This window comes from Clinocottus analis, unplaced genomic scaffold, assembly GCF_023055335.1.
Source record: "Clinocottus analis isolate CAN_PGR_092001 unplaced genomic scaffold, fCliAna1.0.p SCAF_14, whole genome shotgun sequence".
In the NCBI taxonomy this organism is placed as follows: domain Eukaryota; kingdom Metazoa; phylum Chordata; class Actinopteri; order Perciformes; family Cottidae; genus Clinocottus; species Clinocottus analis.
Window position 1 is genome coordinate 16,980,031 of NW_027175865.1, and position 26,469 is coordinate 17,006,499.

The 26,469-nt window shown below is 44.4% G+C and overlaps 2 protein-coding genes across 4 annotated transcripts; both read left to right on the forward strand.

Moving 5' to 3' along the window:
* The first annotated feature begins 4 nt into the window (after positions 1-4).
* On the forward strand, positions 5-10,813 carry maco1a (macoilin 1a). 2 transcript variants are annotated; one of them, XM_068575406.1, is made up of 11 exons: positions 5-252; positions 1,207-1,348; positions 1,602-1,728; positions 1,864-1,987; positions 2,099-2,277; positions 3,707-4,268; positions 4,785-4,943; positions 5,647-5,829; positions 5,965-6,085; positions 7,118-7,292; positions 8,649-10,813. In XM_068575406.1, exons 1-11 carry the CDS (start codon positions 173-175, stop codon positions 8,849-8,851), a joined length of 2,055 nt encoding a protein of 684 aa, XP_068431507.1. In that variant the 5' UTR covers positions 5-172; the 3' UTR covers positions 8,852-10,813. The 2 variants fall into 2 exon arrangements, with proteins under 2 accessions (XP_068431507.1, XP_068431509.1); XM_068575408.1 differs by lacking the exon at positions 5-252 and adding an exon at positions 1,063-1,098.
* Positions 10,814-11,764: 951 nt separating this feature from the next.
* On the forward strand, positions 11,765-25,498 carry ldlrap1a (low density lipoprotein receptor adaptor protein 1a). Of its 2 annotated transcripts, XM_068576288.1 has the most exons (10): positions 11,765-11,916; positions 19,462-19,604; positions 20,089-20,201; positions 20,319-20,433; positions 21,427-21,499; positions 21,648-21,743; positions 22,427-22,551; positions 22,979-23,013; positions 23,277-23,308; positions 24,602-25,498. In XM_068576288.1, the coding sequence occupies exons 1-10, from the start codon at positions 11,832-11,834 to the stop codon at positions 24,646-24,648; spliced, it is 864 nt and encodes a 287-aa protein (XP_068432389.1). In that variant the 5' UTR covers positions 11,765-11,831; the 3' UTR covers positions 24,649-25,498. The 2 variants fall into 2 exon arrangements, with proteins under 2 accessions (XP_068432389.1, XP_068432388.1); XM_068576287.1 differs by lacking the exon at positions 23,277-23,308.
* The last annotated feature ends 971 nt before the right edge of the window (positions 25,499-26,469 follow it).

Below are 26,469 nucleotides of genomic sequence, written 5' to 3' on the forward strand. Positions count from 1 at the left end.
CGTGAAAGGGGGCGGTCCTTCAGCGGACTGTTTTTATTTATTTCTTTGTTTCATGTGCATAAAACAACAACAATGGTGGATAATTGAAGGAGTGGGAACGTGAGGACGAGCGGATGACATCTCCAGTTACAGCCACCATAACCGATATCTCACGCGCACCAACGGGGGGAGGATGAAGCGGCGCAATGCGGACTGCAGCAAACTCCGACGGCCGTTAAAACGGAACCGAATCACCGAGGGTATATATAGCAGGTACCGAAGAAGAAGAGAGAAAAAAAGAAAAAGAAGGGGGCTGGAGAGACGTTATTGTATAACAATGGCGCCTCTCACTGCATATGTCAAGACGAGGCTCGCATTCATATTTAAACGCGCGTTTTTTTTGGATGGAGGGGGGTGGGGGGTGGTCGCTCTCATTGTGTCTAAAATGTTACAGGCCCTGCCGTTACTTGTGTGTTATTTCGTGCTTTATTTTCTCTTTGCTAGTTAAATTCATATTCTGGCGTAAAATATATTAATGATGTATATACATTTTAAAGACCATGTGGGGGGTTTAAGTGTGGAGTGTCACATATTCCGCTCAATGTAAATCTGTCCTAAAATAAAATAGTGGGTTTTTTTTTAAAGGTAATAATCAGGCTGAAGGGTTGAGATGACAGCGGGGGCGCTCGTTTTGAAGGCCGGGGTGACGCCGGTGGCGGCGGCGGGGCTCTCACCTGTGCTTTGTCTGTCAGAGGTCTTAACATTAGGATAGATAGACACAATAACCCGCCCCCCGCTGCCCCAATCCCCTAAAAAAAAATCTGGTCAAACTGGAACAAAGCGCGTGCATCATTGAAGAAGCTGCACGTATAGAGGAGATGATGGCTAAAAGAAACCAGCTGTGCTTTAAGTAACATGTCCAGACCTGACACTGTGCATACAGTCGCTCATACTCTCTCGCTCTCTCGTTTAGATGTCTCTCAACCATGAGCATCCACCTCACTTGTCTTTGATAATAGCAACCCTTCATATCTTATAGATAGAGTTGTACTCATGCTCTTACTGTTGCACTGATGAGTTGGCCTTCATCTTGCCTGCAAACATAATAGTAATGTTGAGGTAACGTTCTCGTTTACGATACCCTACCGCCTGCAAATCCTCATGTTTCTTTCTTGTGTCTCTATTGCCTTAAACATCTTTCTCTGTCTGTATTCATTCGCCTCGCAGTACATTCCTGTACCTGAAGTTCCTGGTGGTGTGGGTGCTAGTTCTGCTGGCCGACTTTGTTCTGGAGTTCAGGTTCGAGTACCTCTGGCCCTTCTGGCTCTTCATTCGAAGCGTCTACGACTCCTTCAGATATCAGGGACTGGTAAGCGCTTATTCATATATGTTCTTAAATGTGATGACTTAAACTGGAGAGCGTGGTGGATTGATACACTGGAACAATTAAATGCATCTCCAATGCACATTTCTTGTATGCAATTGAAAAAATAATATGTGCACTGTATTTACATGGTAGTGTTGTTCACATGCCACTATATTATTGCGTGTGTGTGTGTTCCTCACAGAATTTAGATTTGTTCGGCCATATTTATTTGTCTGTGTCTTTCTGCTCCACCAAGGCGTTCTCTGTTTTCTTCGTGTGTGTGGCGTTCACGTCGGACATCATCTGCCTCCTCTTCATCCCCGTCCAGTGGCTGTTTTTCGCCGCCAGCACCTACGTTTGGGTCCAGTATGTCTGGCACACAGGTCAGTCCCCAAAGTTCCCTGCGGCCTCTTTTTTTTACCTCAAGAAGAAGAAGTCCATATCGGACATGTTTCTTCAGCGCCGGACTTAAAGAGGGCTGATTTTTGTTGTTGGTCTCGTCTCTTTCTTTCACGCAGAAAGAGGAGTCTGTCTACCCACTGTATCGCTGTGGATCTTGTTTGTGTACATTGAAGCTGCCATACGATTCAAAGATCTAAAGAACTTTCACGTGGACCTGTGTCGACCCTTTGCTGCTCACTGGTAAACGTCCCACAAGAGACTTTTTGTCATTTTCCTAAAGAAAGTTGTGATTTAAATACCACGTGCTGCTCTTTTACTTAAAATAGTTTGCGTTGTCTCTCCACCTCCCAGCATCGGCTATCCAGTGGTGACTCTGGGCTTCGGCTTCAAGAGCTACGTCAGCTACAAGATGCGACTGAGGAAACAGAAGGAGGTGCAGAAGGAGAACGAGTTCTACATGCAGCTTCTCCTGCAGGCTTTACCGCCGGAGCAACAGATGCTGCAGAGACAGGAGAGGGAGGCAGAAGAGGGTGAGACGCGCGTGAAACGCACAACTTGTGACACTGTCTCGTGCACACGGGGAAACAAAAGAGTAGAGTTGTCTTTGCAAAGAAACACAGAGCACGGTCGAGGCTTTTCAGGGGGTCTCGGCCCGGACGTTTTTTGTCCGTGCTTGTGCTTCACCGGCATCAAAAAAAAAAGACTCCAATGATAACGATAGATCTATAAGAAACAGTTTAACCATTCAAGCTGCGAAACTGTATTTTATTGCAATGATTATCCCCCATCTCACCTACTGCTTAACCAGCTGGACACAAGTCAGCAGCACAACATTAAAAACTATCCATATTCTCCATAAACAAGCTCTAAAAACACTGGATTAAAACACATAAGTCACCATCACTGCAATATTCTCATTAAACACCATATCTTGAGAACCTCATTAAATAAAACAGGGACAGTGTCTGTTTAAGGAGCCCGTCCTCCAACACGGCCCTTCTGAGGTGTGGTTCGGTTAGGCTGACACGCCACTGTTCTGCCTCGATCACGCCACTTTGCGATGCTTAGTTGAAGGACCTACGGACAGGTGGTGCGCTATCACATACGTTTATTGTCGTTTTGCCATCCCACAACACGATCTAGTCAAGTGGTGCCCACCATTGATCTAATGCCACTTGAGCCAGTGCAGTGCTTGTGACACGGTCAAAAACCTGTGCCCTTTCTGGGGTCTGACACCTGCTGTCAATCCTGTTCTCATTACCTGTATAGAGCACAGTGCCACAGTGTACATGTCAGTAACAATGTGCTCCCATTTGGCTCTTACAGTGACTCTGGCTCACTTACAGTTTTACTGTTGAATAGTGTGCATTGTCCCTGCTAAATAAATACAAAAAATGCTCAAACGCACCAGTGTTCATTATATTGAGGTCTAATTTGTAGTTAATAGAAAGCAGTAGTTCTTCCTGGAAAAGCCCGCTGTGTCAGGGGATGTTCTCCGTTTGGACTCTCACTCCATCATCCAATCTATTTCGTATCTGCAACGTATGATACTGAAGAAATACAATTTGGGTATTTTTTATTTATGGATGTTTTGAATCTATTACTATGCTATTGTGATTACTACTTCCTAGGCAGTGCACATCCATACACACTTAATTGACATGACTCTTATTTTCTTCACTTACAACTAAGCCAAAGGAAACACTAAACAAATGAAGTTGAAGCTGGAGGGATACTTTTAGCAGGGCAGAAAGAAAAATGCATGTCTGAGGAGATGATTCATTCCTTATAGTGCTACTATGTTCATATGTAAACTTTGTATTAGTTTAACATTTCACCAGATATCATTTAGTGTTTCACAGCCAAATTCCTGCTACGTTCCCGTAACTCTTTGGGATTTGAGTGAATGCTTGTTCGTGTGTGTCTTAACGCTGCCTGTGTGTGCTCCTCTTCCTCTAGCTGCTTTGGCTAAAGGGATCTCTGAGGTGGAACCCGCCGCCGCCGCCGCTGCGCTGTCCCAAAACGGAGCGCCTCCCGGAAAGAAAAGCCCTCCGGTCCCGCTGCCCGAGCTGGAGTATCGGGAAAAAGGGAAAGACAGTACCGCGAAAGAGCGCGAGGGCAAAAAACAAAACGCGGTCGGAATCAATAACAACAGTATTGTTCACGCGCTGGACTCCAAACTACAGGAGGCAGAGTACATAGAGAACTACGTCGGGGCAAAGAGACTGAATAACGACCTGGCGGGAGAGAACGCGCACGCCGACGCCAACGCCAACACGCACGCCGCCTCCAAAGAGGAGACGGCTGGGGCGGGGAAGAACTACAAAAATGCCAGCGGGGGCGGGGGCAACATTTCCAACTCGTCCCCGCGGAACCACAGCTCTTCAAACGGCAGCGTGCCGCCGGGTTCCTCGACCAGTAAGAACGAGAAGAAGCAGAAGGGGGCGGGGAAGGGGCAGAAGGATCCGGTGGAGAACTGCATCCCCAACAACCAGCTGGGCAAGCCGGACGCCCTCGTGCGGTAAGAGACGCCGTCGCCCTGGCGCCGACGAGTAAGGTCACCACCTGACGTACGATAATGGAGTAAATACGAGTCATGCAATTTTTAACTGGTTATTTCCAGGCCTGAAAAAGTCCTTGAAAAAAAGAAACGAATCCGCAAAATGTGGTAAAAGTCCTGTAAAAGTGTTGATGACGTTCATTTACGCTGAGTTTGAAGTAATGAATTTTAAAAGAAAGAGGCTCAAAATATAAGCAGGCATACATACAGGCATCTATACAGATATTTATTCTTTTAATCAAACTATTGTCTCTCATTCATTTGTGTCATTAAAGGAGCAGCACGTGATCTGTATGCATTGAATCCTCATTGTTAGTTAAAATACTACATTTGACTGTTTACACACAGATTTCACTACATGTTTGGTCATGGAAATCTGGTTTAAACTCATGGAAATCCGTTGGTCAGAATGTGTATAAACCCCGAGTAATGTGCTGCCCTAACCTCTTTCTGTTTGTTCCCTTCTTCTTCTGAAAGGCTGGAGCAGGACGTGAAGCGCCTGAAGGCCGATCTTCAGGCCAACCGGCAGTTGGAGTCGGAGCTGCGCAGTCAGCTCTCCTCTCTGAGCAGCCAGGACCGCAGCCTGCGCTCCGAGCTGGGCCAGCTGCGCCAGGACAACGAGCTGCTGCAGAACAAGTGCGTGTGACGCGACATGGGCCCAAAATCTCTTGACCGACAATCGTACATAAGTTGTTACGCAATACATCTAATTTCTCGGCGGTGCTTGGACGCGGGTTTTGTGTCCCGTCAAATACATCCCACGAGAACAGGTGGAGCATTTAATTTAACCCTTTGTCTACCAGGGGAACAGTTGATGACTAACATGATGATGTGATGGTACGAGTTACATCCTAATATAATACTAATGACAATAACTTTATTCATGTAGCACCTATTTAAAAACGTTTACAAAGTGCTCTACAGAGAAGCGACGCATAGAGTCACACATAACTTAAATACCAGCAAACAAAAAGGACCACGCCATAAAGGCAATGAAGACAACAAAACCAATAACCAAAAAGAACAAATGGAGTAGAAAACAAACAAACAAATAAATAAAGTATGCAAACAAAGACAGAGGAACAAAATAACTGCATAATAAATTATAGAAGGACGACATCACTTAAAAGCAATTGCACGCGCACTCACTTTTCCCCAGTTTATAGACATGTTATATAAATGTTACCGTGTTGGTGCACAGTAGCTTTTAAGGCACCTTCTCTCGTTTGCTAGCAGACGAAACGAGACGAGAGAGACGACGTCACACGATACAAATTCAATGGAGAGCGTTGATGTGTCGGCCCGCGTGTCTTGACCGTGCTCCCCCTCCGCTCTGCAGGCTCCACAGCGCCGTCCAGGCCAAGCAGAAGGACAAGCAGACCATCTCCCAGCTGGAGAAGAGGCTGAAGGCCGAGCAGGAGGCCCGCGCCCTCGCCGAGAAGCAGCTGGCCGAGGAGCGCAAGAGGAAGAAGATGGACGAGGCCACGGCCGCCCGAGCCGTGGCGCTGGCCGCCGCCACCAGGTACGGTCCCCCGGGATGCTCTTGAAGACAGGAAATGAAAGATCGACGCACTCGTGGACATATTCGCCCTTTTTTAAAAAAAAAAAATTTGAACCACCATTTAAAAGTGTTGTTTTCCTTTCTTCCGGCCCGCAGAGTGGAGTCGACCGACTCTCTGCGCGGTCGCATCAGAGAGCTGGAGAACGAGTGCAAGAAGCTCAGCATGGACCTGAAGCTGAAGGAGGAGCAGATTCGGGATCTGGAGGGCAAGTGTCAGGTGAGCAGGGAAAGACTTCCTCTTATCTCTCTCCACGATGACGTAATGCCTCTGTGCTTCCCACGTCGTTAACGGGATTGTAAAATACGTGATTTAAAGTCTGCGAGGAGCTCTCGGTAACAGGCGGCTGCTGCTGTTGAGTCTCTCACAACAGCAGCTGGGGATCACTTGACTAAAAATGATTTGCCATTTTAGCTTTTGGTAATTGATGTAATTAAATAAATACCCACCTCTCCCCCCGTCTCATGCCTTTTGATGTATTTACATGGCTTTGTTTTGAAATTAAGACAGTTTAGTGGCTTCTAATTATTTTTGGTAATTGTAAAACATGAGCCTTGTTCCCTCCGAGAGCTCGTTTGACAAAACTAAAGTGTCCGCGAGTGACTTCTAGAAAGTTTTATGTCACCAAAATGTCCTTCTTATATTAGTATTGCCCCGCCATAGACTTTACGGGGCTTTCGTTGGGACGTGCGCCACTAAAAGAAGCTTCTGTCGCTGCGTCGGCCTCTTTTTTTGTCAGCTCGGTAAACGGAGGCGCTTGTTTTGAGCACCTTCACCAGCCCGGATCTGTTCGTAGTCCCGTTAAAGGTTGCTGTGGTTACTTTGACGAAGAGGCGCAAAAACATTTAAAATGTTTTACCGTCAAACGAGACATTTACATTTGTAGAAAGAAAGTAAATTGGACATTCCTCAAGACGAAAGGTCTTCTGAATGAATGTACATCAAACTTGAAAGCAGCGTAACTCTTTTAAATGACTGCAACCGGATAGAAATGTTTACAAACTTACTTCAGAATCAGAACCATTTATTGCCATATATGACATGGGATCCTGTTTAAATGTACAATTGAATCTACAATAGAATATAAATTTAAAATGAAGTGCACAGATAACAGTAATACTAATGAGTTGTGTTCATGTACATATTTACTCGCAGTTCCCAAGATGTAAAATGTACACTCAAAATAACTACATGCTTTATTGTTGTTGTTGTTGTTGTTGTTGCCTAATCTCCTCTTCCTCCCACACGCAGGAGCTGCGTAAGTACAAAGAGAACGAGAAGGACACGGAGGTGTTGATGTCGGCGCTGTCGGCCATGCAGGAGAAGACCCAGCACCTGGAGAACAGCCTGAGCGCCGAGACCCGGATCAAGCTGGACCTCTTCTCAGCGCTCGGCGACGCCAAGAGGCAGCTGGAGATAGCGCAAGGTAGGAGGCGGGGGAGGGGACGCCGTAGTGGTCTTTAGACGCTCTGGACTGGAGAGTCACGCTCTCTTTTGTTTTGCAAGGGATAAACGAACTTGCAAAGACGGCCGTTCTGTAATCACCCGGGACAACTCCTCACCGTGCCCGTCCACTAGCAGCGCTTGTTTTTGCCTCTCGACAGGCTCCGGTTGTGATGAGAACTTCACAGAAAGGACCCTCCAGAGACGCACACCTTTTTTTCTTTACCCTTCACTTGATACAATCTGTCTCATTCTGAAATCTTGCGTTGCATACATTGCATACTTTTGTCAACGAGCCACGTGACGCCTAAAGGCTGCTTTATACTCAGGTTTTACGCAGAGACGCAAGCACGCAAGACCTGCAAGGGCCCCTCACATAGTCCCATAAGCCATCTCGCGTGCGTCACCCAAAATTTCGGACTATCTGACAAAGCTACGCAAGCCGTTCGCAGCCCGCAAGCACAGCAGAAACACGATCAATGGATCCCGTTGAAGAACGTTTGGCTGAAGAGGTCCACAAATATGAGCATTTATGAAACCCGTCTGACGGAGTATCAGGACACGCAGATGGAGGTGAACTCCTGGAGGGAGATATCGGTGAACGTCGACTCTAAATAGTCGTTGCGCCACCTGCTGTTCTGGCGTATGGAAAAAGGCGGGAACCATAAACCAAAACGAGTCCGTCGATGCGACTGCGTGGCCCTTTAACTTTCCACGAAGACGTCAGAGACCTACGATAAAAATCGGAGCCCGTCGGCGGAAAACACAAACACTTTAAGTGGACGTAAATTGGCAGGGAGGAATTTCCCTCTAACCCCCGAGCGATTACACCACAGCCCGTTACACAGCGTTTGATAGTTGGGCCACTTTCAACATGGGAAATGAGGCCCAGGTTGAGAAACACCCAAGTTACCCTTTAAGCATCTGTAAAGGTTTTCTATTTCTGCTTTTGGACATAAAATCAATCACGGTACAGCGGTACCAGCCTCCTTTAACATCTTTTTCAACAACTTTTTCAAATTTTTTTTCATAGGATTTTAATATCGTTGTGATGAAGAAGTTCGATTTGTCTGGATTTTAGTCTGCTGAACTAACCGAAAACGAGCATTGCTGTCACATATAATCCGTTTAATTCTCAACAAAATGTGCTTTTATCATCATAAATATCCATATTGTGCATCTAAAATCATATACAGCATGATGGGGGAAGTGTATAAGTGGCCCTCGAGCTGTCGGGGACTCAGTTTGCATTGGACAAAACGTCCCCGCTCCCTCTTTTCCTCCCGGCCCCGGTGACGCGACTTGTCTTTGTGTGTCCTCCTCCTCGGTGTCGCTGCAGGCCAGATCCACCAGAGGGAGCAGGAGATCGCCGAGCTGAAGCAGAAGATAGCGGAGGTGATGGCCGTGATGCCCAGCCTGTCCTACTCGTCAGACGGCAGCAACCACAGCGGCGGCGTCCCGCACTACTCCTCCAAGTTCATGGACAACAGTCCCTCCTCCCTGGACCCCAACGCCTCGGTCTACCAGCCCCTCAAGAAGTGACTCTGACGGCCGACGCAGAACTTTAATCTCTTTCTTTACTCTGGCGAAGCTCTCCGCTCCGGTTTGGTTTTTTTATTTGTTTTTTTCCGAGTTGACCGGCCTCTGACAGTTCTTTGCACTCTGATGTACCACACACAGACACAACCCCCTCTGTGTGTGTGTGTTTGTGTGTGTGTGTGTGTTTGTGTGTGTGTGTGCGTGTGTGTGTGTGTGTGTGTGTGTGTGCGTGTTGTTTGTGGTTCTATTATGAGAACTATTATTTTGAAAGGGTTGTGGTCAATCTTGACTTTTTTTTGGGAGAGGGGGATTGAGAGCAGGATCTGTTTGAAGGGGGTGAAAGGAACACACAACTCGTTGGTCAAATGTCTACCGAAGAGCCGCCATTGCATCGCTTCATGTCTTCTTCTTTGTTGGTTTAACCCCGCTGCCATTTATTATTTTTTGTGTTAATATTTTAAAAAAGAAATTGGCTTTTCTTGATGGTTTGTATTAAGAGTCTGAAACTCGCCTGTGAGGTAAAAAGCCCAGTGAGAGATACGTGAATGTAAAACTATTCATGTTTTTGTTTCGTACCGTTAAATCTGTCAGTTGTGGGTTTTTTTTTTTTTTTTTTGTTTCGTAACATTTCGGTTCAGGTCCGTCTTCTGAAACGGCGGTTAATCTTTTGCCGCGTCCTCCAGATACTCGACACGTTTCATCCTCTTGTTGCCTCCTCGAAGTCTCCAAGGATTACACGTTAGCTGTTGAAGCAGACGTTGTTTGGTCCTAAAAAATAAAATACTCTATTGCTAGATTTGACCGGGCACTGCCAAAAGGTTTTTTTTTTTTTCTTCTGCTGCGAACACCTTTTCCTCTCCCGCTGGACCCGATTCCAACCATTAGGTCACACGTTGTTCACCGGATTTAAATGATGTCGAAGGTAACGGGCCGTTGCCGTTCTTTGCAGATTTTTACAGTGCCTTGCCGTCTTCTCTTTTTCAGATGCAGAAACCACACACTTTTCAAATCCCGGGATCAGAAAGCGTCGATGCTTCAAAGACGTCGGAAGAGCTCTGATTAGTTTCCATTCGAGAGTCCTCGCTCTCTCCGATCCTTTTTTCAATTCAGTATTCAGAGGCCAAAAACGTTTGCGTTGATCACAGTGTCACCTGAAGGGGGAGGAAGCATCGTTTCATAGTAGACGGAGTCTCGGGACGCCCAAAAAACACCAAACTGATTGTCTGCTATCGTGCCCTGCAGTCGGCATTTAGTTGTTTACAACGATGTACAATAACTGAGGAATGTTTTCTTGGTTTATTTCAGTTCTTAAGTGCCAAGTGTTGATGTTCGGTCGCCCATCCAGACGTCGATCTTCGATGTAGCTCTAGCATTTTATTTTGTGCTGTTATTGTTTTTGTTGTTGTTGTCATTAGTACATAATCAGACGGTGTTGTGTTTACAAGGTTCTGGGCTGATCATGGCGAAGCAGCAGGTGAATTTATTGTGTTACTCCCAGTTTATTTATTTGTGAGGTACTTTTATTGAGTGGCACCTCCTTGATATACTTCCTGTCATATTCACTTGATTTCCTATATTTTCTGCCAGGAAGGATTCTGTGAATGTGATGTGTTGAGGGAGGGGAGGGAGGAAAGGGTCGTGACCCCACGCCCCTCTGGAACCATTTTGACCATGTTGTGCTGTCATGTTGCCGACCTGGGAAAAAAGTATTATTTGTGGTGGATCGCTCTGGTGTTGTGAAATCAGTTCTGAAGTTGCTTTTATAAGTTTTGTGTAAAAGGACAAGAGGGAAGTTTAAAAAAAAAAGAAAAAAAAGAAGAAAAATAGTGCTTTGTTTGATCTTTTCATTGTTCCGCCATGTTTGTTTTTCTTTACTCAACGTGATGGTGGCCGTGTCACTCTTTTCACTTTGGCCATCACTATTAAAGAAAGTCTTGCTGGTGGCAATGCAAGCTGTTCAGTGTGCGTGTATGCGTGTCATCTTTTGTGTGTCTAGTTTTCTTTCGTATGACGCTCGCTCCAGAGACCTTTGACCCCTAAAAAAAAAATCACCCACAAGGTGACGTCATGCTAACGTCAATGTAATGTTTTTACATAAAGCCAACAAATCAGTTAAGCTCCATAAATATTGTTGACATCCTCCATCTAAAAATATATCGCTCCACCAGTGTTTAAAATCAGAAAAGTAGGTGGTTGCCCTGTGGTTTCATGATGCTTTCAGGAGCCCCGGGTAGATAACTATATCTAGTAGGAAATTCAGTCGCTTTAGGGCAGACAAAACAACCAAATATACTTTCTTTTAAAAAATATGAGTCCAGAGAGCACAGAGCTGCTTTACCATGCAGGTTTTGTGTATTTGTGCACGTCTGAGCAGAAATATAAGTAAATATTTTTGCATAGTTTCAGGATGATAATGGTAAACAAGGCCTTTATATATTAAAACAAAAATGTTATAGCGTCTGAAACTTTAGAGGAAAGTAATAAAACATACATCAAACCCAATTAAAATCTAAGATATCTGTCACATTCAAGTGCAGTGAAATAATTGTAAGAAGAAAAAAAAGGTCATATACAATATGAAGACAAAAAAAAATCAGTGTCATTTAAGTTTAACAGACTTAATAAATGTCTAAGCAGCAATATTGCACAGCTGAGGTTAACTGACTTCACTACACTGATACACTATTTTAGAAAGCACACCATCACAAACTGAATAGCGTAATGAAAACTAATGTGTCCAGCTTTTACTTTGAGTGTACTTCCTCGTATCATCTGAACATAAACAGTCTCTAATGTCCCATTTTACCCCAAATGCGGCACGACTTCTCCGCGTGGGCTGGTCCAAAAGTGCGCTGGCCTCGTAAATAGCGGGATTTCCGACGGCGCGTGAAAGCACCAGAAGTCCATCCTCCCCATCAGCAGTCCGGTCAACAACATTTCTCCTGCGAACTTCGCCGACTCTCCGCGGGTCAAACAGCCGGACATGGATGCCCTGAAGTCGGCCGGGAGGGCTCTTATCCGCAGCCCGAGCATGGCGAAACAGTCCTGGACCGCCGGCAGACACAAAAGTAAGAAAATAGTCCTTAATTTGAGAAGAACAAGTGAGAAAGCCCCGTAGAAATCAGGGTGTTTAAGCTGTGGTTTCTAGTTGCTCCGCTGGTTTAACGTTACAGCTGTGTCCGATTTATTTTAATGATGCAAACAAATTTACCGTTTTTTATTATTTGTCAGCTCACTTTAGCAAAGTGTAGCTTTTCGTTTAAAACGCGAAACTGTTCTTGGCAAAGTTTCACATTTTATTTGTGTTTTATAAGTCTGGTTTTGTTTCATAAGAGGATCAAAAACTACAAAAATACTTACGCGGGTTTTTTTTTTCCTGGTGTTTTGTGGAAAGAAAAAACATGTTTTTGCTGCTATTTTATACCGTCTGCTTGTTTGCTCTGCGGTTGAATCTTGTTTGAGGAATTTTCCGGAAATAAATGTTGTTTTTAAACCAGGCAGTAAAAACAGGACACTTCTTCCAAGGAGGACTCTAAATATCATGTTTATTTTATTTTTTAAAGTTATCTCCCTCTCACCAGACTTTAAAATCCCACGTCTTAAGAAAAGTCCCTCACATTACGGTCTGATATTCTCACTCCAGCAGTCTTATGTTGTAGATAATCCCAATCTCCTGTTTCCATCCACAGCACCAGAGGAAGTGTAGGGGTCAGGGTCAGTGATTGTTGCGTGTCTTGCTCAAGGGCCCTTCAGCAGGTCGGGTCCAGCTTACCCACAATGCAACATCAACAGGGCATTCTCATAAGGCACTGTGGGGGCCCCATTGTAGCACTCAAGGGCCACTCTGTAAGATAAATCTCACTTGATCCTGGCTGTAAGGTCCTGGTGGGAGGGTCGGGGGTGAGGGTGGAGGGTGGAGGGTGGAGGGTGGAGGGTGGAGGGCCGACGACGACTGGGTGGCTTCAGCCGCCGAAAAGCTCCTGTAACCACGACGACAAGCCAGGAATGCTGCGAGTCAGTCGGTGCACGGCTCCCTGTGGGCTCCAGTTCAAGCCGGTCTATTTTAAAAGTCCACCAGAGAGGACTTTGTGAGCTACGCAATCGGTCGAGCATATTGGGTGGATTATACGGGGGGGAAAAAGTGCCATGTAACCGTAGCTCACCTCCTCGCCGCGCCGCTGGAATTTGAGACGCACTCTCCTTCCACGCGGAGGACATGTTGCCAGCACGTTCCTGTGTTGATGGGAGGCGCGCCAGATGTTAATGTGTTTACCACCGGAGGGCCCTGCGGTCAGGTGGAGCCACTCGGTTCTGTGTGATTCCTGACCCACCGGATGGTATCCACAGAACATGACCGGTGAATGTAAAAATGTACGTTGTGCATTGATTTTTAAACGCCCACCTTCAGTGAACAATCAGATGAGCTCAGTTCCAACATGCGCTTACTTTGATAGCACCCCTTAACTAAATACACTTACTTTAATAGCACCCCTTAACTTAATACACTTACTTTAATAGCACCCCTTAACTTAATACACTTACTTTAATAGCACCCTTTAACTTAATACACTTACTTTAATAGCACCCCTTAACTAAATACACTTACTTTAATAGCACCCCTTAACTTAATACACTTACTTTAATAGCACCCTTTAACTTAATACACTTACTTTAATAGCACCCCTTAACTAAATACACTTACTTTAATAGCACCCCTTAACTAAATACACTTACTTTAATAGCACCCCTTAACTTAATACACTTACTTTATTAGCACCCTTTAACTAAATACACTTACTTTAATAGCACCCCTTAACTAAATACACTTACTTTATTAGCACCCTTTAACTAAATACACTTACTTTAATAGCACCCCTTAACTTAATACACTTACTTTAATAGCACCCTTTAACTTAATACACTTACTTTAATAGCACCCTTTAACTTAATACACTTACTTTAATAGCACCCCTTAACTTAATACACTTACTTTAATAGCACCCCTTAACTTAATACACTTACTTTAATAGCACCCTTTAACTTAATACACTTACTTTAATAGCACCCCTTAACTTAATACACTTACTTTATTAGCACCCCTTAACTTAATACACTTACTTTAATAGCACCCTTTAACTTAATACACTTACTTTAATAGCACCCTTTAACTTAATACACTTACTTTAATAGCACCCCTTAACTTAATACACTTACTTTAATAGCACCCCTTAACTTAATACACTTACTTTAATAGCACCCTTTAACTTAATACACTTACTTTATTAGCACCCCTTAACTTAATACACTTACTTTAATAGCACCCCTTAACTTAATACACTTACTTTATTAGCACCCCTTAACCTAATACACTTACTTTAATAGCACCCTTTAACTAAATACACTTACTTTAATAGCACCCTTTAACTTAATACACTTACTTTAATAGCACCTCTTAACTTAATACACTTACTTTAATAGCACCCCTTAACTTAATACACTTACTTTAATAGCACCCTTTAACTTAATACACTTACTTTATTAGCACCCTTTAACTTAATACACTTACTTTAATAGCACCCCTTAACTTAATACACTTACTTTATTAGCACCCCTTTAACTTAATACACTTACTTTATTAGCACCCTTTAACTTAATACACTTACTTTATTAGCACCCCTTAACTTAATACACTTACTTTAATAGCACCCTTTAACTTAATACACTTACTTTATTAGCACCCCTTAACTTAATACACTTACTTTAATAGCACCCTTTAACTTAATACACTTACTTTATTAGCACCCTTTAACTTAATACACTTACTTTAATAGCACCCTTTAACTTAATACACTTACTTTAATAGCACCCTTTAACTTAATACACTTACTTTATTAGCACCCTTTAACTTAATACACTTACTTTAATAGCACCCTTTAACTAAATACACTTACTTTATTAGCACCCTTTAACTTAATACACTTACTTTAATAGCACCCTTTAACTTAATACACTTACTTTAATAGCACCCTTTAACTTAATACACTTACTTTATTAGCACCCCTTAACTTAAGTGTAATGTATTTACTTTATTAGCACCCCTTACTTATACAAGTGTATTTACTTTATTAGCACCTCTTAACTTATGTTTATTTACTTTCTTAGCACTCTTTACTTTATTCACCTATAAAAATGTGCTTTACTCCTGACTGCAGCGTCGCTTTTATTATCAAAATTGACGTGTTATAGAAGTTTTAAACCAGCCTGTTTTTCTCGTATGCAGTTGCGTGAGGCTTTTTGTTGCTGCTCTAATCGTGTTCTTAGTCTTTTAATCAGTGAAATGAAAAGCTTCCTGTGAATGCAGAGAGTGACCCACTTGTTTTGAGAGGTGGTGCATGAGGGTTTAGATTACCGGGTCTTCTCGAGACTTTCCGGGCGCACATTCCTCACCAGCGATGACCTGCGTCGCCTTCCCAGGCCGCTTCTCACCTGCATCAGGATCAGTCTGCGACTCCCTTTAAATTTTAAGATATCTGGTGAAACCAAAAGAGCTGGAGCACATATAAGAACCACATTGTGCTCAAGTAGTGCCATGAATGTGGCTCTAAGGGCTGAGCCACTCAACTTAAAGCATCTGCATGCTGCATTGAGGAGGAACCCATTCAATCGATGGAGACTGCAGCATTTATTTGAATGTTTTTGTTAAATGGCAAAGGCCTCCCTGCTCCTTAACCACCTCGATGCTTCTATGGCCCCGGATCGGTCGCCCTAGACGACCCACACCGGCACGCTGCCAGGGTGGAGGAGCCAGCCAGAGGGTGCTGGTCTGCAGCAAAGAGGCTTTCTCTCTATTTAGGGACCTTCTGAAACAGAAGCACGGGATCGTGCCAACGCACAGTCGTGGTCAGTTCTGGCACGTCGCTGCCAGGACGGCGACGTTTCCATCTGCTTTTTGTGAAGTCGTTATTCCACCGAAGCGTGGCTCTTCTGTTTCCACTGGTACTCTCCCACCATCCGCTGTAGGCCGCGCAATGATTCAATACGAGGATTTAAGGACGAAATCATCTGGGGAGAATATTGTGACACACAATTGCATCATGTAAACTGACTGGCAAGCACATGCTCACTTACGTTTGGCCGAAAAGTCAAATTAAACTCAATTAAATTAAACTTTTGTCTTCATCTGATTAGTCTGTATTTGTGTGCATGCACGTGGTCGGTGGTGAGCTGGAAATGTACGTCGCGTCTCTTCATTCACTTCACCACGTTGTTAGCAACGTGTCAATCACCTTGTAGCCCCGCCCTAAAGCACACTCTGCTATATGGTCTATTTTAATCTAAATGGACCATAATTTACTACATGAACATCACGCTGTATTGAAGACTTGAAACCAGAGATTGAGACATGAACTCATGTTTACAATGTTTACTGAGGGAATACATCAAGAGAGAGTCATTTATATAGACTTCTATACAACCAGAGGAGTCACCCCCTGGTGGTCATTCGAGAGAATGCAGCTTTGACACATGAAGCATAATAATAAATAAATAATAATAATACATTTATTTGTATTGCACTTTATATTTTAGCAAGGTCAAAGTGCTACAGAGCAGAATAAAACATTTTTAAGATACATTTAAAAGCAGAGCCTATAAGAGATATTTTAGCAGTACGCTTTCTTTAAAAAGGTGAGTTTTCAGGTCACGTTTAAAAGCCTCTGCAGTCTGTGGGGCCCTCATAGACTTCTATACAACCACAGGGTGGCTCCCCCTGGTGGTTGGAGAATACAAGTTTAATGCACTTCAAACACTAGCTTCACTTTGTCCGACTGGTAGGATGTTTGATTCAAACGCTTTGCCGTGGCGAGGATAGATCCGCTGAGTGGATACTTGTGTTGTTGAGATTTATGTCTACTTAAAGGGCCTCTCGACAAATGAAGTTGTACAAACACGCTGGCTCTGCAGCGGCCATGACATGAGAGGGCCGGGAGAAGGGTTCAGAGCTGTGGTTCAGGGGTTTTATTGGCTGGCAGGAGTGACGAGGCAGATGGCCTCTTATTGACGTTTATGATGTTGTTTTTCTTGTTTTTGTCAAGTCAAAATCCAGCCAACACTTGTAGAAACATGAGCCGTTGAGATGAACAAGTTGTGTTTTCATTTAAATGAAATAAAACTTCAAAAAGTCAAACTGATCTCAACAACTTGACAGATTTTGATTGTTTTTTTTAAGAACCCACTGGTTCTTCTAAGTCGGGTGAGTTCTTCTTCTCCTCCTGCTCCTCCTCCTCCTCCATCTGGTAGAAACCAGCACATTACACTCTGGTGAAGCGTGTGGATGTAAATCCGTGCAGCTCAAAGAAAAGTTAAACGGGGGCAAAAAGGGGGTTTTGTTCTGTTTTTAAAGGTTCTCCAGTGGTCCCAAGTTGTAAGGCCACGGCTGGTGGTTTCCACAGTGATTCAGTGTTTGGTTTGGAGGCACAAATCAGCCAGGAGGTGGATTTGCCCGCCGGTTCGACTTTGACTTTTTGTTTCATCAGGACGTTTGTTGCCACGGTGCTGGACAGAGGCTCAGCTCCTGGATGCAGGAAACGGATCCTCCTGCGTCAGCGCTGGATCTGACAGATGACTGAACCCCCGCCGCCTCCACCCTCGCTGTCGCACAAGACACCTCTGCTCAGGAAACCCTTTTTTAGTTTTTCACACCCAGTGGCTGATCTCCAGCCAGATGGCGAGGTCCACGCGTGTTTACAGCTCGGCTCTCACGCGCACAGCTGTTTCCTTTTCAGGTGTCGCTGACCTTTGATCACGGAGCCGGCTGCATTCTCTGGCTCGGCGCTGCCCGGTACCAACGCGCCGCTGCCGATTTTCTCTCAGGCGCGTTTGACCGTTCGGGGCGGTCCTTCTCTGTTCTGACGTTTCAGACCTTTTTTATTTTTTTTTCAACCGTTGGTCCACAAACCTGCAAAGACGCCTGCTCTCATCATTAGTTAAAACTAGTTGTGGTTCAGTCAACACGTCGATTTTGGTCTTGGACTCCAGATTTATTCTTATTTCAATAAATCTAAACACATCTCTGGTAAACATGAGATTTTAAAGTGGTTCTTTGTTGATGAACTCTGCTTTTTTTTTTACACATCAGTCAATTTAAAGCAACACATTTACTTTGATCGAAGACGGCACATTAGAAATAATTCAGTCCTTTTATTTTGGTTAAGATGAGGGAGAAAAGATTCTTTTTATTAGACCCACAGCGGGGAGATCTGCAGTATCACAGCAGCAAAGGGAGTGCAACAATAAGTATAACACAGTAACGGTATCATAAATATGTAAATACACATAAGATGAGACGCACTCATTAAATGGCACTGAGCTATAGATTAATATTTGTCTTCCACATGAATGAATGAGGGCTGTGTGTAACCGTCAACCTTGAACCCAAAGCTCTGCTGTTTTTATCAGCTTTAAGGTCACAAAATGTTGGCGGCCTTAATCTCGTTTGTGTCTAAATGTCAACGCAACACTTGGTACACAAGTAAAACGTGTTTAACACCACCAAGTGCTTTTGCCAAATCGCCTCTTGCAGCCATCATGAAGCCAGCAGGCAGACGTTAGTCATGAGCGCTGCTCGGTGCTGCAGACTCTGGGTTTGGATCTGATGTCCCTCCAGGCTGCAGCAGTCGCCTTCAAATGATCCACAACCGTTTTTAAACACGAGCTACTTTTAATGTACGCTTTCATGTTTTTCAGCATGAAAACAATTTCCGTGTGTGTGTGTGTGTGTGTGTGTGTGTGTGTGTGTGTGTGTGTGTGTGTGTGTGTGTGTGTGTGTGTGTGTGTGTGTGTGTGTGTGTGTGTGTGTGTGTCATCCCACAGGGAGCACAGGGCTCAGAGGATGTATTTCTAGGTAATGGGGATGTGTTTTTCTTCTTCTGCCGTTGCCTCTCCCCTTCTTTTCTCCTCCTCTTTCTTTCTCTGAGGAAATCTGTGTAAACACAGCAAAGGGTCAAGGCCGACACACACACACACACACTCACGCACAGTGACTGATAAGACGCCACATGCAGATAACAACTGTTCCTTCGCTGGCTACACTTTTACATCTAAACATTGTTGCACAGACTCCTTGGTTCTCTGAACACGCGGTACATTTCTTTTCTTGTATTTTTCCGATGGCTATACGTGTTGTTTCTCTCAGAAAAGACCACCACGCTGTCCTCTTATCACAGGAAGTCAGAGTCCATGTACACTCTGTTTTTTTCTGTTTTTTTTTTGCTTCATTGTCGAGCGCTGTAAGTTGTTTTTGAGCAGGAAGTATTTACTTTTCATAAATGGTACCTCTGACCTAGATACCCTGCTCTGCCTCTTCACTTCAGAGAGCCTGAAATGTCTCAATGTTTAAGATCAACGCAGGCTTTTTACATTTCCTCTGATTTGTGTTTTTCTCAAGCTTTCCCTCCTTTTTTTTTTTTTTTGAAAAGTATTTATTTTGGAACATGAAGTGGAAAAAGGAAGGCGGGCGAGTCGCGGCGCCGTCTGTGGACTGTAAGGCACGGATATCAGATGTTTTCTTTTCAACTGGACGCATGGGCACAACATTTCATTTATTTTCTCCGCAGAGCTTCCAGAGAACTGGACCGACACGCGGGAGACCATCGTAGAGGGCATGACCTTTAACCTCCGTCACCTCGGCATGACACTCGTGGACCAGCCCAAAGGGGAGGACCTGTCAGCTGCAGCGGTGAAGAGGATCGTGGCCACGGTGAGGGCCGGAGCGACGACGTCATTCAGCATGTCACAACAGGATGGATGCGTCCTGAATTACTCTTTACATCTCAAAGTACTGCTGCATGCTGGGATTTATTGCACTTGTTGGCACGCTGTCTCTACAAAATTGTATGTGTGATGTATGTATGTATGTATGTATGTATGTATGTATGTATGTATGCATGTCATACGTACTATGTATGTGTGTATGTACGACATGTGTGTCATATGTCTTGCATTGTATTTATGACATATGTATCACATACTTGCATACATTGCATCTGTGTAGAATTAGAGAGAACAGCTTGCATCGTTTGGTGCACTGTGATCATTCATAGAATCAGACGGATGGATTTAAATTCCCACTCCACCTGAAGAGTGTTTTGTGCACCGGAGGATCAACATGTCCGTGCAGCCGTTTGTATGCTCTGGACACACTGACTGGCGTGCTGTGAAACAAACCTCTTTTTCTGCGACAGGCGAAAGCCGGTGGGAAGAAGCCCCAGAAGGTCGCGCTCAAGGTTTCCCCTCAGGGAATCGTCCTGTACGAGCTCTCCACCAGCAAACTCCTGGAGACCGTCTCCATTTACAGGTTTGTTGGGCTCAGTCATTAACCGCGTCGGGGCACTTCTGGAGCCGCGATCGCCGCTCGTTCACTCCCGGACGAGGCCGTGGCGTGCCGCTCCTCTAACCCGTCACCTGTCTGCAGGATATCCTACTGCACGGTGGACAAACTGCACGATAAAGTGTTTGCTTACATCGCTCAAAACACCCTCAATGGGACCCTGGAGTGCCACGCCTACCTCTGCTCCAAGAGGAAAGTGGTGAGTCGTCTGAGTACAGAATCAGTGGTTTGATGTTTAATGTATGATGAATATAAATTCAGTTCCAGTGCAGTGATTTTAATTTATTTCTTTGGTACTTGCTTTGCGTTTTGAGGCGGTGTGAACCTCCCCTCGTGGCGGGCTGGCTTCTCTACTCGAGCTCTAGTTTCACGTCCTCAACACCCAGCATCCCGGGTGCTTTTCGTTGGGTTTGAGACGTGGTTTTCTCCTCCGGCCGAGCTTCTCCCTCTGACGCGTAGCTCCTCTTTCTCATCCGTTCTTAAAGGAAACCCGAGAAGCCTCGCTCCCCGAGCCGCCTGTCATCTTCCTGCGTGTGTGATTGTGTGCGAGAAGGGCACTTTTCCTCTCGTCTTACATGCTTCCACACTCGTCTCTCTCTCTCTCAGAATAACATGATAATACTCTACTTCCTCACTACGTGCCTCTCTCGTGCTGCTGGTGGAGACGGTGGTGAGGAACTCTTTGTCCTCGTCCACAGCGGCTCTTCTGTGTTCACGACTATTTGACCTTGCTGTGTGTCTGCTTCCTGATATTTAAAATACACTCTCCATCCGTCCAGGTAGCCCGAGATCTAGTTTTATGAATGAAAAGCATTATCCCGACTGTTTTAATCGTTCCAGGGTGAATCCGCTTTCCTTAAAGTTTAGCACAATGTGTACGTTACCTGGAGTAAAAAGCACAGCGAGCACCAGATGTGACTCCAGACTAACGGTCGGCAGTACGTCTTACCGATTGTAGGAACTGTTCACCCAATCAAATGTCTCCCCGGAGACGCGCATGAATGCATCTGGACCACAATCCTTGTTCTGTTTATTCTTGATCAGCTGCATTTGGTGTCTTTTCGTAACACAAATACCTTTTTTGTCACATCTGCTCAAACTGTGACTCTGTCCTGACGGTCGTGCACGAGAGGATCTGTGAAGACGGGTTGAGGTACCAACGTGTAACCGAGTGCATGTGTCCGTCCTGCAGGCTCAGGCGGTGGCTCTGACGGTCGCTCAGGCCTTCACGGTAGCGTTTGAGCTCTGGCAGGTGGCCAAAGAAGGTAGGCACCGAACTCCCCCGCTCTTCCAAGTCCTGGAAATGACGCGCGGCCGTCTGCAAAAGCCGGGCCGTCTGTCGCCGACTCAGCCAAGGACGCTGCTCTCGGCTGTGAGGCTGCAATTGACGGGTTTTTCTTTGTGGTCTTCTAGAGAAAGGGAAGCGCGTGAAGTCCGGTTCGGCCGGAGAGGCCAGCAGTAGTTCCCGTTCGGAGAGGTCGAACAGCTTGGGGAGCCTGAAGGGGACAGGTGACAACGCCGTGTGTGTGTCTGTTTGTGTGTGTGTGAGTTCCCAAAAGACTTGGAGCCACGTCGATCAGGTTTTTCTTGTCATTTCTTTAGTTCTCGGTGCGGCCTTACAATTTGAAAATGAGGCCCAACGAGTTGATGACGCTGATAATTTACTCAAAGTAATTATGCAATTTATGCAGATTTAAAATACGATTTATAGACAAAATATGATGGCGACCCAAGTTGAGTGGAATATCTTGAAATCGACACCTTTTTCAATAATTTGTATGATCTTTAGTGGACACATTGTAATTGTTAAACACTCATTCGCACACGCATCAACAACTTTACAAAATGTGCCCACGTCTATACAGACGGAAATTTAAAAAATCTTAAATCGCAGCAAATGGCTCCATATCTACCTATAACCCTGTGACTGCAGAACATAAACAAGTAAAACAATTATGAATATGATCTAAAAATACAGGATGGGGATCAACTCGTTTAATGTTGGGGAGGGACTGTCTCATTTCTTTGCTCCGCTAGAGGTAAAAAGGGTTGTTAGTTGTTCATGTCGGGAGGATTACAGCCTGAAAATTCGGCACGCTGGCACGGCTGTTAACTTGAAGCCTCTTGAACACGCATGCAGTGAACACAGAGCACCTGTGCACACACCTGATGAGCCGTCTCCTCTCACACAGATGTCGCCACAGACAACCTGCTGGACTTTGAGGACGGTGGGAACGTGGTGGTGGAGACCAACGGGAACGTAGAGGCTCAGCTGGACAACCACAGGCCCTCAGAGACCAACAACAACCCCGCCTGTGTAAGTCCTCCGGCTCACGGCTCCACCTGTACAACTCAACCTGGATAAAACTTTAAAAAGTCTTCTGCGTTTCAAATGGATTTGTCTTGAAAAGGCCCCAAAAACACAACTACATTTTTCCTCTCACCTGTAGTGCTGTTAGTCCTTCACCTGCAGTAAAGACGTCTTCCTTCTCTACAGCACAATGGAGCTGTGCTGCTCTCGGCTTGTGGCGTTAAAGAAAAAACACATTAAGAAAACTCATTACCGATCCTCATTACCTGTGTTACCTGTAGTGCAATTTATCAATTTACGACAGAGGAATAAATATGTATTTTTATGTCTAATCTTGATATTTGAATTCACTTGACAATAAAATGAGTTCTTTTTTTTTTTCTTCTTCTTCTTCTTCTTCTTCTTCTTCTTCTTCTTCTTCTTCATCTTCCAGGAGACAGAAGATGGTTTGGATGAAGCCTTCTCCAGGTGAGATACGTCTCTTTTTTAAGTAGTTTGGATATATTTTGTTATAGAATGACATTAATCCTTGTTGATTTTCTCTGCTTCTTGTTAAAATAATCTGCCCAATCCCCTGCCTTGCCACTCTCGTACTGCTTTGCCTTACGGCGCCACTTACTGATGATTTCAGTGTACTGCAGAATACAAATCCTCCTAATTCTTCTTTTTTTAAGTTCATTTGAAAGCTAAACTTTAAGTCTGTCCTCAATGTGCTGTGTTTGTGTCTCCAGCTGTGCTCTGGATAGCTATGGTTCATGTGCAGGTAAAGTAGAGTACCACTGCCAGCTGTTACAAGCCTTACTTAGCGTAGTAGTGATAGTTACTAACCTGAACATAACCCGCTCCATTCGCTCAACAACGGGGCAGCCACGTTCTCGGTAGCTTCCTGTGTCCCTTCATCTCCTCCCACATGGAATAATCGCTGACTGGGCTCAGAAAAGCTGATTCAAAGTAGTATCGTCGCCTCTCATATCACAAAAATATTGACTTTTTTTCTCTCTCTCCTGCCCTGATAACGCTCTTTATAGTCTTTGTCTTTCAACGAATGCACTGACTCAATGGCAGTAATGTGACTCCGCGACACACTGAAGGCCTTGTTGTGCGATTATTCTGTCGCTGGTCGCTGGTGTGAAAGAGGAGCAGCGGGTCACTCGAGCTCGGTGACGGATGGAGCTGCGCTTCCAGGGAACTGAAGAAAAGGAATAAAACGCAGGCGTCTTATTGAGGCTTTAGTTGCACTGAAGCGTCTGAGGTTTTGAAATGCGACCCAAGCTTTGTTAAAAGGGAGGAACTCTGCATGACATTCAGACTCAAGTGTCGTCGCTCTGGCCTACGCTGTTATCTAGAAAGCTAGTAAACAAGCTTTCTGGACTGGTTTTTCTTTTATTTCATGTGCGGCTCTTTACTTTGTATTGTTGTACATGTTCTGACGGTGCAGAACCAGAACTACAGCAAGTCCACCAGAGACGGCATCAAGGAGAGCTTCTATCTGACCGCTGTATGTCCCGGGACATTGTCTCCAGAAAGTCCTGTGCACTGCCAAAAGTCTCCCAAAATCTGCTCCTGTTGGAGTATCCTGTGCTCCAACCGGCAGTTCAGATGTGTCTTCAGCAGGAGTATTGACGAACCTTTTGTTTGGCTTTGGTCGAGGAATAGAGAAGAAAATCTAATTCCCACAGCCTCATCTTGTTTGTTTTTCCAGTATGTTTTGTGTGTATTTGCATGGAGGTGTCAATAGTCACACCGCAGCTATTCAACTCTTTACAAGTTTTAAGATGCTACAAAAGCAGTGCTTTGGGTAGCCGCACACCATTTTTAACCGCAACGCAAATCTATGAAATGCTACTTAATTTAGCAAAAGTTGCAATAGTACAAAGGCCGAGCGCCCAGGAGACCGAGGAGTTTCCATATTTTAAATATGTTTAAGTGACCGTTTGGTAAGGATTAGGGTCGATTAGCTTCTGACACCTTAGTGCTATTAGCATCTTTTGAGTTGTTGTTTTTTACTCTTATCAGCCATTAATATTTATACATATTTTTCCCTCTGTGTCCTCAGACTGGCAGTGTCGCGTACTAACCCCCAGGTCTTGGACATTGGGTTGACGCCTCAAGACTGGCTCACCGAACCCGACTGGGACAATGGAAACACTCCCAACGGGAGTCCGTTAGCGGACGACATCTTCGGCTTCTGACCACAAACCACACGGCAGAGAGAAAAGACAAATGGGGAGAGGGGGAGGAGTGTCGCTTTGTTTTCCTACGAATTAACAAGGCATCACTGCGTATTTAAGCCGAGGCGGCAGGAAGTGCACGAGGGAGTAAGTGTAGTCGTGAGGTAACGTTTGGCCTCCTCTTCTTGCTGCTGCGCTCTTCACACGGACAGTTCCTCCCTCCTTTGTTGGTGAAGCGGCGCCCCCTGCTGCCGCACACACCAAAGCAATAAGTACAACCTCCTTAAGGCTCCGGCGTCTGTCCCGTGATCGCAACGCCGTCATCCTCGTCACCTTTTTTTTGTCGTCCTTTTTTCTTTTGCTTGCATCTTTCAGTAGTTCTGGCGTCACACTCTGTGTTTTGTATGTGTGTGTAGGTAATAATTTATAGAGTTGTAATTATTTTTTTATGGATGAAGAGTAGGATTTGATGCCCACTGATGTTCAGACGTCTCGACGGGCCTTAATGACGGCAGGACAATCAGCCACGCGGCGGCTTGGCGCGGAGGTCGCTCACGTGAGGGTTTCGGCCGAGTCGGCGTATTTATGAGAACCCTTTTTGTAACGGCGGCTCTTCGGGACGCGCAGGCGGTGCGTTGTTTTGTTCTCGTCACCGCAGTGTTAACGGCGTGCTCTCCAACGAAGCCCAGACGGGTTCACGGTCGTGGCCATTTCATGCACATTATGCATTATAATTTACAGCCATTCTAAAGAATTAAAATATATTCATGAATAAAAACAAACTTATGTATTCATGTCATTCATTTGCAGTTCAGTGTGAGCTTCAAAGTTAATTTACGGTTTTACCGCAACAGTCAAGTTTTATTATTGACAAAGTTAAGACTTTTAAGAGACGCACACAAGTTAGCATTAGACAAGGCCTCATTTGCATATTCAAACCTTACATTCAATGCAAAAACTGTTTTGTCTTAATGTAGTTAATCAACTAAGAAAGTTGCATCGTGATATCATTTTTTTAAATCTTATTTACTTGAAGTGTCTTCAAAATAAGCTGTTATTCTCAATTAGCTTTTTTCTCAGTCTCTTGTAAAAAAAAAAAATATATATATATATATATATATATATATATATAAATAAATAAATACATAAATACATAAATACATAAATAAATAAATAAAAATGCCTCACTGGCATATATAAAATTGCATTTTCAAAACACACAATAGCCCAATAATCGTCTCATTGTAAGCGATCAACTGGGAGAGTTTCTCAGGATCAATTGAGTCAAATGTTTACATTATTTCTATTATGACAACTGTTGAACTCCATCTGCAAATGAAGACAAAATGTAGTGTTTTAAAGCATAATGCTGCTTAAAGTCTTTTACATACACATGTACAAGAAAAGGAAATTATGATGGAGTTTCTCACACAATTTCAAATGCAATAAAACTAAGCGTGTGTGTTCTTTATGGGAGAAACAGTAACTCTACTTATGGATCAGCTAATCGTTATCCAGCACCTTGTAGAGTGATTACAAATAAAACATACATACTAAAAGCAAGGAAACCAATGCCAAGGTGCTAGAACATCCCATGAGAGTATCTCGTCTGTCGTGGGAGCGGCTGCTTTGACGTGTAAAAAGGTTATTTAGATCGAGTGCATCACATCGATGTGACGTGGAGCCGTCTGACATTTCTCTCTTCCTGCGAGGACGTTCCCAAATGATTCATGGAGACAAACCTCCTGCTGTT